A 12,236-nucleotide genomic window follows, 5' to 3' on the forward strand; every position below is an offset into this window, starting at 1 on the left:
GACTTGAGAAGGTCCATCTTGGTAAAAAACTTTGCGCCGTGCAACGCGTTCGTTAGGTCCTGCATGTTGGGCAGTGGGTAATGATCGGGCGTTGTAATGAGGTTGAGGCGCCTGTAGTCGCCGCAAGGTCTCCAGGACCCGTCCGGCTTTTTAACCATGTGCAGGGGTGATGCCCAGGGGCTCGATGCTTTCTTACAGATACCCATGCGTTCCATGTCCTCGAAGGCGCGTTTGGCATCCTTCAGTTTCTGAGGCGGGAGGCGGCGGAATTTGGCGTGAGTGGGAGGTCCTGTCGTTGTGATGTGGTGGTAGATACCATGCTTGGACGGGGAACCTGGCGAGTGTCGGAGCTCGGGCTTGAAAACCTCGGGAAACTCTCGTAGGAGGTCGGCGTAGGGGTGCGTTGTTACGGCGGATACGGACATTGTTGTAGGGCCGTGTTCTAGGGCGCGAGACTGGCAGGTTCCCGTGTCGATGAGACGTCTGTTAGCGACATCGACGAGGAGTCCATGGTGGGCGAGGAAATCCGCACCGAGGAGGGGGCGATTGACGTCGGCGATAGCGAAGGGCCAAGAATACGAACGGCCCATGATAGATATCTTGAGGGTCTTGATTCCATAGCACCGTATGGGAGATCCGTTGGCGGCGATGAGTGAGGGAGCGTTTTTGTCGGGACCACGGTCTAGGTCGGACTTCGAAGGAGGGAACGTTGACTGCATTGCGCCGGTGTCCACCAAGAGTCTACGGTTGGAAATGGTATCGAGGATACAGAAACCAATCTTGTTATGGTTAACTGCGGCCGCGATGGTGGCAGGTGGATGCTTCTGGCGTTGTCTTCTAGGGAAACTGCATGGTGCTCTACATTTCTTGGCGTCACTGCCGAACTGTTGGTGGTAGAAGCACCATGCTGGGTTGGGCCTAGGGTTGAACTGTTGGTGGTAGAAGCACCATGCTGGGTTGGGCCTAGGGTTTGGTTGCGTCGGTTGCGGTGGTTTCTTTCTTGATAGAATGTTGATCTCGTCGTCCTCGAGGGCCATTGCCGAGGAGTCTATGGAAGAGCAGCTGCTGAAGGAGGAGAACGGAGGCGGTGTTGACGATGATGCTCCGAGGCGAGATGCTTTGGAGGCCTCGTGGAGCTTCTGAGCCTTCGACAGGAGTTCGTTCATCGGGAGCGTGTCGGCGTCTGTCAATTGGGCCCGTACGTTCTGTGGTAGGCGTCGAAGAAAGATCTCGCGAGATAAGCTAATCTCACGTCGTCGGCCGTTGCTGTCTGTTTCGGGGAGCATGAGCAGGCCGGTTAGCTCGTCCCACGCCTCGACAGGAGAGGTGTCACCCATGGGCTTGCCGGCGAGGTCCAGTACTTTCTGTGCCCTTGCTGAGACGGAGAGGGAGTAGATACCGATGAGTTTCGTTCTCAGGTCGTCGTATGAAACTTGGCCGGCCTGGGCGTCGAGCCATGGGGAAATCTTGTCGAATACTTCTTCAGGTATGGAGGTGAGAACGATGTCAGCCTTGGCGCAGGAGTCGCTGAGTCTAGCGACGCGGAAGAGTACGTCCGCTCTCAGGAACCAGGAAGCGGTGTTGTGTTGAGAAAAGGGCGGCAGTTTGACTTTGGGCGTGGAGGCGAGGCCGTTGGGTGCGATGGGTGTGTTGCTTCCTGCATCGTGGCCAGACGACGAGTCGGCGAAGAGGTGAGAAGTTGATATGTCGGTTAAGCTCATCCTACTGCCTTACGTTCACCGAAGTGTGGGAGAACCAAAGGCAGGTTCGTGCCTAAGGTAACGGAGTATGTAGAAGGTAGCACGGCCGTAATAAGTCCGTTAATGGCAAAGCCAAAACCGCTGATGCTACTTTCAACTCCGGGGTCACCAGTTGTAAGGACAGTGAGACAAGCGTCACCAAGATCAACTGATACTTTATTTGAATGCGCACGGAAATACATTACAAGGTGCGGACGGAAACGTAGGATGACGTTGGCGCCAAGTCAGATTGAAGTGCCCGCCAAAATATATGTGTTTTCTTACACTTACAAATATATGAATTATGGGTTGACAGAAACATGTTATGAAATGATACATATATCAAAATGTAGCTCTGGTAGAGCGGAATATATATACATAGGACACCACAGTGTGGCGAAGAGAGAATTTAAATAAATAAGTAGTTTGTCGATTTTCTGGACGACGAAGGGATCAGTGTCCTTACACTAATACTAATACTAAAACTCTAATACTACTACTACTACTACTACTACTACTACTAATAATAATATTAATAATAATAATGATAATACTAATACTAATACTAATAATAATAATAGTAATAATAATAATAATAATGATACTAATAATGATAATACTAGTAATAATAATAATGATACTAATAATAATAATACTATTAATAATAATGATACTAATAATAATAATAATAATACATCTCTCGAGGAATGCTTTTAGCTATTCCCTTCACCCAGCTTGAAAGAATCCAATTTTTATTATTAGACACAACACAAAAGTCGATCATTGAAAATCAATGGAAAACTCTCATGTCTGTATCAGAGACCTTCGGGTCCTAAATCCGACCTCGAGGAGAGCAAAAAAAGCAAAGAATTCGTAGCCAAAACATCAGAACACATTGTCTAAGGGAAATTGCAATTTGGAGTCGTTGATATATGAATATCTCTTATATACTGGAACGAAAATAGCAGGACAGAAAAATTATATGATTGCATATGAAAAAAAAGCGGTAACTCCGGTTAATTTGCGGAGCAGCTGTTCATGCAATCTTTATCCATTGCAGGACATTGTCAATCAAATCAGTATCATCGAAGAACAATCCAAATCTAATAAATAATTCAATAACTTTTCATCATCCAATCACAATACTTCAATGAGTAATACAAATCCAAAATTCTCGTTACGGTTCAAGTTAAATAATCTTAAAAATGGCTGGATCCAAAACTACACCAATCAAAGATAACATTATACTTACAAATAATCACGCGATACACTTAAAAATAAATAAATAAATAAATATAATAAAATCCTAGCACTTAAACTACTGTCCTCCTTCCTTGAGATCAGTTTCGTTACTATTTTAAACTAACAGCCTAACCCAGGGTTGCTAGATTATTTCGACTGGATTATCGTACACGAGCCTTAAAATTGTCGTATTTTAAACCAAAATTATCGTATACAGGTTCAATATAATTATTAAGGAGTAACATGATTAACTTATTTCAAAATAATTTAGTATAAATGTTTAATTAAACACACACACACACACACACACACACACACACACACACACACACACACATATATATATATATATATATATATATATATATATATATATATATATATATATATATATATATATATATATATATATCTATCTATCTATATATATATATATATATATATATATATATATATATATATATATATATATATATATATGTACCTAAGGTATGTATCGTACATCGTACTGGGTCTAAAATAATCGTACATGTACGATAATTATCGTAGGAATGGCACCCCTGGCCTAACCCCACAATGTAAACATTCAGTTATTCCAACACTGTTACCAACTACAAGCAATCCCAGCCGTGAAATTAATTACCTAGTGGTGGTTCACACTTAACAACCGCTTCAGGCGCTCACAGACCCAGGAACTTTCCTGTGTTCTAACACATCATCATCATCATCATCATCATCTCCTCCTACGCATATTGACGCAAATAAATATTAGTATACAGAACAGTATTCTAAAAGGGTAAACATTAGACGAGGCATTTCTTATTAACCCGGAAACCAAATGTACCTGGACATAAAAACCTTCAATAATTAGGATAGGAACAACGCCACCCAAGTTCAAAGTCAAGCTAAACTCTCTCTCTGGACTTGATAAGCAATTTAATTATGCAGATTTATATACTGGGATGATATAATAAAAAAAATATATGACTTCCGTACACTCCCCAACCTTTCATCTCCAGATTGGCAACAAATACAATCAACTCTTCTTTCCCACCGTTATCCTTATATCAAGAGGTCTGCTGTCTGATTCGCTCTCTCCAATGCCTTCTATCAAAGGCATCCTCTTCCATCAAACCTCTTCTTTCCATATCATGCTTCACCTTATCTCGCCATATAACTCCCTCTCCATCTCGTTCTTCTCCCTCTACAATAAACTATAACGATTTATTAATCAGAGGATCTAGTAGAAATCTAAAACAATAAGAGTTGTTGTGACCGGGTTGGTAGCGTCCCTGACTGGCGATCGCCAGACTGGGGTTCGAGTCCCGCTCAAACTCGGTAGTTCCTCTGGTCGCTGCAACCTCACCAACCTTGTGAGCTAAGGAGGGACGGGTTTGGGGGAGCCTATAGGTCTATCTGCCGAGTTATTAGCAGCCATTACCTGGCTCTCCTTGGTCCTAGCTTGGGTGGAGAGGGGGGACTTGTGCGCTGATCATATGTGATATGTTCAGTCTCTAGGGTATTGTCCTGCTTGATAGGGCAATGTCACTGTCCATTGCATCTGCTATTCATGAGAGGCTGTGTCTGTGGAATCTGATTAATTTTCATTCGCCTTAAAGGTTAAAGGTGTCGGGTTCCAAATTCCAGTTTCAGCAGAACAGATGCACACCAGAACGTCAGCCGGGCAAGCCCAACCCCCTACTGTGGGACACAAGTACAGCAGTGGCCTCCACAGTAAACAACTTGAAAACTCACGGTCCCGGGTTGGTATCGATCTGCCGCCTGTTACCACTGTACTAGCCAGGAGGGTTGCCGATGTATTTCTCATAAAATTGAATAGCTTTAGATGTTTTCCATTTACACGAAATTGAAATAAGATTCCAATTCATTCGCATCATCATCATCAAACATCAAACATCAGTTCAATGTTATCCCAAATCCAGGTAGCAACTATAAACGACGTATTCCAGTTTCCAGGACGTCGAAGAATCCAATAATCCTGTCCATGTAAATGAAAGCCACGTTTCGATTTTAGCCTCGGAGTTCAGCGTAACTCGCAGAGAAGAAGATTCACGCCTTGCTGGAAAGGAGAGCTCTCACATTCACGGTGTATTGAATTTCAATTTGATCTACCTTCTGCCTCGGCTGGAAAGTCTTTCCAGTGGCAGAGGAGGAGAGAGATATATTGAATTTCGGGCGTCTTTTATGGAGTTAAATACTTCTGAGTTATATAGTGAGAGAAATAAGTTTTTTTTTTATTGTTTTGTACATTATATATTTTAATTTATGATGCTAAGTTACCTACGCCAAATTCGTTGCGAAGGTTATGTTTTCATAGGCGTGTTTTTTTATTTGTGTGTGTATGTTTGTTTGTTGTGCTTCGCATAACTCAAAAACTATTGGACCGATTCTCATGAAATTTGGTAAGATGATTGGCCATGATCCAGAGACAATTTGATTAGATTTTGGCAGTGATTGGATCAAAGGTTGAGGTGAAAGTCATGAGAAGGTAAAAAAAAAATCTATTTGCTATATCGTTGCCAATTTTTATCCGATTTGCTTGAAACTACTGTCAAAATGTGCATTATTAAATTTCCTATCTTTTGATATAAAATATGATATAGGCGATGGTATGCCCTCAACCGAGTGCCCGTTCTATAGTCAATTCTTTTTAGTGAGGCAGATTTGCACCGACTCGCAGGGGTGCCATTTTAGCTCGGAAAAGTTTCCTACTAGCTGATTGGTTGAATAAGATAATTCTAACCAATCAGGTAGCAGGAAACTTTTCCGAGCTAAAAGGGCACCGCTGCGAGTCGGTGCAAATGCGCCTCATTAAAAAAAAAAATTGAGTATAGTTCCATATACAGATACAGTAGCATCGTTGTTTGAATATGCCTTTTCAGTCATCTTTAATATGAATTATACGTTATAAGATATTAAACTAATGTCCATTCTATTTCTGCCGTTTTGATGTTTGTCGGGCGCTAGGTAAAAGTTATGTTAAAGTTTATATATCTTATATAGAAAATATTTATTTTAATGGTGTTACTGTTCCTAAACTATTTTATTATTTCCTTGTTTCCTTTCCTCACTGGGCTATTTTCCCTGTTGGAGCCCCTGGGCTTATAGCATCCTGCTTTTTCAACTAGGACTGTAGCTTAGCAAGTAATAATAATAATAATACCAGATTCAATACTCTGATGCATACAATATACGAAACTCAAGAGAGTGTTACAAACGCAGAATTTTGCCTTTTTAAAACGACCCTATATTTCGATTCTTTATCTCTAAAAGAAGTTCTATTACAAAATAAATCAAAGAGGTTTAGTTTCCCACGAGTTTTGACTTATATCACAAACACTTTACCGTGTAAGCTTCATTTTAAAGGTTTAAAGGCCATTCATGGATGGCAGAGGCAAGGGACAGTGACATTGCCGTACCCAGCAGGACAATGCATTAGAGAATGAACATATTATGATCAGCGCCCAAGCCGCCTTTCCACCCAAGCTAGGATGAGTGACGACCAAGCAATGGCTGCTGATGACTCAGCTGGTAGATCTAAAGACTTCCCCCCCCCCCAACAAGGCAATAAATAAACTACTAGAGAAGTAATGAACAATTAAAATACAACATTTAAAGAACAGTAACATCAAAATAGATCTTTCATATATAAACTATAAAAACTTAAAAAAAAGGGAGAAATAAGATAGAATATTGTACCGGAGTGTAACCTCAAGCAAGAGAGCCTGAACTTGAAGCAATATAATCCTACCTTCTTAATAGGCAATAACATAACTGCACTATCACTATACTCTTCACAGGTTCCTGTAAAAACATGCTTAACATTTCTCATGACTGAGAGATTTCTCTTGCAGACACCATAGAATAGTGAACAAGAGTGTAACCCTCAAGCAAGAGAACTCAACTTGATGCAATATAATCCTACCTTCTTAATAGGCAATAACATAACTGCACTATCACTATACTCTTCACAGGTTCCTGTAAAAAACATGCTTAACATTTCTCATGACTGAGAGATTTCTCTTGCAGACACCATAGAATGGTGTACCACAGTGTAACCCTCAAGCAAGAGAGCCTGAACTTGAAGCAATATAATCCTACCTTCTTACTAGGCCATAAAATAACTGCGCTATCACTATACTCTTCACAGGTTCCTGTAAAAACATGCTTAACATTTCTCATGACTGAGAGATTTCTCTTGCAGACACCATAGAATAGTGAACAAGAGTGTAACCCTCAAGCAAGAGAACTCAACTTGATGCAATATAATCCTACCTTCTTAATAGGCAATAACATAACTGCACTATCACTATACTCTTCACAGGTTCCTGTAAAAAAATGCTTAACATTTCTCATGACTGAGAGATTTCTCTTGCAGACACCATAGAATGGTGTACCACAGTGTAACCCTCAAGCAAGAGAGCCTGAACTTGAAGCAATATAATCCTACCTTCTTACTAGGCCATAAAATAACTGCGCTATCACTATACTCTTCACAGGTTCCTGTAAAAACATGCTTAACATTTCTCATGACTGAGAGATTTCTCTTGCAGACACCATAGAATAGTGAACAAGAGTGTAACCCTCAAGCAAGAGAACTCAACTTGATGCAATATAATCCTACCTTCTTAATAGGCAATAACATAACTGCACTATCACTATACTCTTCACAGGTTCCTGTAAAAAACATGCTTAACATTTCTCATGACTGAGAGATTTCTCTTGCAGACACCATAGAATGGTGTACCACAGTGTAACCCTCAAGCAAGAGAGCCTGAACTTGAAGCAATATAATCCTACCTTCTTACTAGGCCATAAAATAACTGCGCTGTCACTATACTCTTCACAGGTTCCTGTAAAAACATGCTTAACATTTCTCATGACTGAGAGATTTCTCTTGCAGACACCATAGAATAGTGAACAAGAGTGTAACCCTCAAGCAAGAGAACTCAACTTGATGCAATATAATCCTACCTTCTTAATAGGCAATAACATAACTGCACTATCACTATACTCTTCACAGGTTCCTGTAAAAAAATGCTTAACATTTCTCATGACTGAGAGATTTCTCTTGCAGACACCATAGAATGGTGTACCACAGTGTAACCCTCAAGCAAGAGAGCCTGAACTTGAAGCAATATAATCCTACCTTCTTACTAGGCCATAAAATAACTGCGCTATCACTATACTCTTCACAGGTTCCTGTAAAAACATGCTTAACATTTCTCATGACTGAGAGATTTCTCTTGCAGACACCATAGAATAGTGAACAAGAGTGTAACCCTCAAGCAAGAGAACTCAACTTGATGCAATATAATCCTATCTTCTTAATAGGCAATAACATAACTGCACTATCACTATACTCTTCACAGGTTCCTGTAAAAAAATGCTTAACATTTCTCATGACTGAGAGATTTCTCTTGCAGACACCATAGAATGGTGTACCACAGTGTAACCCTCAAGCAAGAGAGCCTGAACTTGAAGCAATATAATCCTACCTTCTTACTAGGCCATAAAATAACTGCGCTATCACTATACTCTTCACAGGTTCCTGTAAAAACATGCTTAACATTTCTCATGACTGAGAGATTTCTCTTGCAGACACCATAGAATAGTGAACAAGAGTGTAACCCTCAAGCAAGAGAACTCAACTTGATGCAATATAATCCTACCTTCTTAATAGGCAATAACATAACTGCACTATCACTATACTCTTCACAGGTTCCTGTAAAAAACATGCTTAACATTTCTCATGACTGAGAGATTTCTCTTGCAGACACCATAGAATGGTGTACCACAGTGTAACCCTCAAGCAAGAGAGCCTGAACTTGAAGCAATATAATCCTACCTTCTTACTAGGCCATAAAATAACTGCGCTATCACTATACTCTTCACAGGTTCCTGTAAAAACATGCTTAACATTTCTCATGACTGAGAGATTTCTCTTGCAGACACCATAGAATAGTGAACAAGAGTGTAACCCTCAAGCAAGAGAACTCAACTTGATGCAATATAATCCTACCTTCTTAATAGGCAATAACATAACTGCACTATCACTATACTCTTCACAGGTTCCTGTAAAAAACATGCTTAACATTTCTCATGACTGAGAGATTTCTCTTGCAGACACCATAGAATGGTGTACCACAGTGTAACCCTCAAGCAAGAGAGCCTGAACTTGAAGCAATATAATCCTACCTTCTTACTAGGCCATAAAATAACTGCGCTATCACTATACTCTTCACAGGTTCCTGTAAAAACATGCTTAACATTTCTCATGACTGAGAGATTTCTCTTGCAGACACCATAGAATGGTGTACCACAGTGTAACCCTCAAGCAAGAGAGCCTGAACTTGAAGCAATATAATCCTACCTTCTTACTAGGCCATAAAATAACTGCGCTATCACTATACTCTTCACAGGTTCCTGTAAAAACATGCTTAACATTTCTCATGACTGAGAGATTTCTCTTGCAGACACCATAGAATAGTGAACAAGAGTGTAACCCTCAAGCAAGAGAACTCAACTTGATGCAATATAATCCTACCTTCTTAATAGGCAATAACATAACTGCACTATCACTATACTCTTCACAGGTTCCTGTAAAAAACATGCTTAACATTTCTCATGACTGAGAGATTTCTCTTGCAGACACCATAGAATGGTGTACCACAGTGTAACCCTCAAGCAAGAGAGCCTGAACTTGAAGCAATATAATCCTACCTTCTTACTAGGCCATAAAATAACTGCGCTATCACTATACTCTTCACAGGTTCCTGTAAAAACACGCTTAACATTTCTCATGACTGAGAGATTTCTCTTGCAGACACTGTACCAACCATGTGTCACACGATCGTACATAGTTCATTTTGTGCTTGTATCTTCGTGTGACACAAGGTTGGTACATGCGAACCATGTACCAACCATGTGTCACACGATCGTACATAGTTCATATTGTGCTTGTATCATCGCGTGACACATGGTTGGTACATGCGAACCATGTAACAACCATATGTCACACGATCGTACATAGTTCATATTGTGCTTGTATCTTCGTGTGACACATGGTTGGTACATGCGAACCATGTACGATCGTGTAACACATGGTTGGTATAACACCTACCTTAGCCCAAAGTTTCACGATAGAGGTGTAACACACAGGTACCAGAGAGTTGTCGATGTAACGCACTTGTGTGTATTCAGTCAAGACGATCACTGGGCTGGGAAAAGAAGGCGAAATTGTCATTGGAAATATTCAAACCATTTAGAAAAGGATAAAAAAAGATGTTTGAAGTATTGACACAATTTAGAAAATCAAGAGTTCTCATATCAAACATAGACACATTTAAGATGATTTAAAACTTCTGCCAGAAGAATTCGACACATAATATATAAGAATATTACTTGAAATGAAAACTAAACCAAAAAATACATGAATTGTATGAAAACTATAACTATCTAATTTAGTTCCTTAAACGTTTCATTAAGTCTTAGAGAAAAATAAAAGAATTAAATACAATTTAAAATATGAATAAAAAAAAACGGTTAATGTCTGGCAACATTTATGCCAGGATTTTTACCGTTTTAAAAACGGATATATTGACGTAAAGGAGTGATATTATGGTCAATAACCCGTAAAAGATAATAACAAAGTAAGGTAAAAGTTACGGTCGCCTGTATTTTACTGAAATACGGTTGAGAACAGTAGATTTATCTGGAGAATTTCCGGTTAAAATTACGGTTTTTTTTCTAAGAGAATGAAAACTAATACTATCTTAGTTCCTTGAATACTTCAGCAAGTTTGGAGAAAAAAAGGAAAAATAAATCTTAGAGAAGAAGAGAACACCTTAAATGCTTCGGCAAGTTTTAGAGAAATAAAAGGATTGATAAATTTTAGAGAAGAAGAGAACACCTTAAATGCTTCAACAAGTTTTAGAGAAAAAAGGAAAAATAAATCTTAAAGAAGAAGAGGACACCTTAAATGCTTCAGCAAGTTTTAGAGAAATAAAAGGATTGATAAATTTTAGAGAAGAAGAGAACACCTTAAATGCTTCAACAAGTTTTAGAGAAAAAAGGAAAAATAAATCTTAAAGAAGAAGAGGACACTTTAAATGCTTCAGCAAGTTTTAGAGAAAAAAAAGGAAAAATAAATCTTAGAGGAGATAACACCTTAAATGCTTCAGCAAATTTTAGAGAAAAAAAGGAAAAATAAATCTCAGAGAAGAAGAGAACACCTTAAATGCTTCAGCAAATTTTAGAGAAAAAAAGGAAAAATAAATCTTAGAGAAGAAAAGAACACCTTAAATGCTTCAGCAAGTTTTAGAAAAACAAGGAAAATAAATCTTAGAGAAGAAGAGAACACCTTAAATGCTTCAGCAAGGTTCAGAGAAAAAGGGAAAAATAAATCTTAGAGAAGAGAACACCATAAATGCTTCAACAAGTTTTAGAGAAAAACGGAAAAATAAATCTTAGAGAAGAGAATAATTTGAATGCTTCAGCAAATTTTAGAGAAAAAAGGAAAAATAAATCTTAGAGAAGAGAACACCATAAATGCTTCAGCAAGTTTTAGAGAAAAAAAGGAAATCTTACAGAAGAAGAAAACACCTTAAATCCTTCAACAAGTTTTAGAGAAAAAGGGAAAAATAAATCTTAGAGAGGAAGAGAACACAAACCTTGTGACGACCGTAGCGATGCTCCACATGAGAGCGCATGCTCCCATGGCTCGAGCTCTGCTACATTTGGCAGCTGCTGTCAGCGGATGGCAGATCACCCGGTACCTCTCGACGCTGATCGCTAGGATGATGAGCAGAGAGGCGTGCGCTACCAGAAACTCGACGTATGGAACGACTTTGCCTGGAAACGATGCACTGCTTTAAGTATTATTATTATTATTATTATTATTATTATTATTATTATTATTATTATTATTGCTTGCTGAGCTACAACCCTAGTTGGAAAAGCAGGATGCTATAATCCCGAGGGCTCCAAAAGAAAAATAGCCCAGGAGGAAAAGAAATTAGGGAACTACGAGAAAAGCAATTAACAGTTAATATAAACTATTTTAAGAACAGTAACAATATTAAAATAAATGTTTCATAGCCCAGTGAGGAAAGGATATAAGGAAACTACAAGAAAAGTAATAAAAAATAATCTAAAATATTTTAAGAACAGTAACAACATTAAAACAAATATTCCATAATATTATATAAACCATAAAATACATTAAAAAATAAG

The 12,236-nt window shown here is 39.0% G+C and overlaps 1 protein-coding gene across 1 annotated transcript in view; it reads right to left on the reverse strand.

The window, feature by feature from the left end:
* Positions 1-12,236, reverse strand: part of LOC137655789 (growth hormone secretagogue receptor type 1-like) — a 284,499-nt gene that overhangs the window by 38,495 nt on the left and 233,768 nt on the right. The window contains exons 3-4 of the mRNA XM_068389931.1: positions 11,675-11,855; positions 10,126-10,222 (exon numbers count right to left, since the gene is read on the reverse strand). Coding sequence (XP_068246032.1) covers positions 10,126-10,222; positions 11,675-11,855 — 278 coding nt within the window. The remainder of the gene's footprint in view (positions 1-10,125; positions 10,223-11,674; positions 11,856-12,236) is intronic.

The sequence above is a fragment of the Palaemon carinicauda genome, chromosome 16 (assembly GCF_036898095.1).
Source record: "Palaemon carinicauda isolate YSFRI2023 chromosome 16, ASM3689809v2, whole genome shotgun sequence".
Classification (NCBI taxonomy): Eukaryota; Metazoa; Arthropoda; class Malacostraca; order Decapoda; family Palaemonidae; genus Palaemon; species Palaemon carinicauda.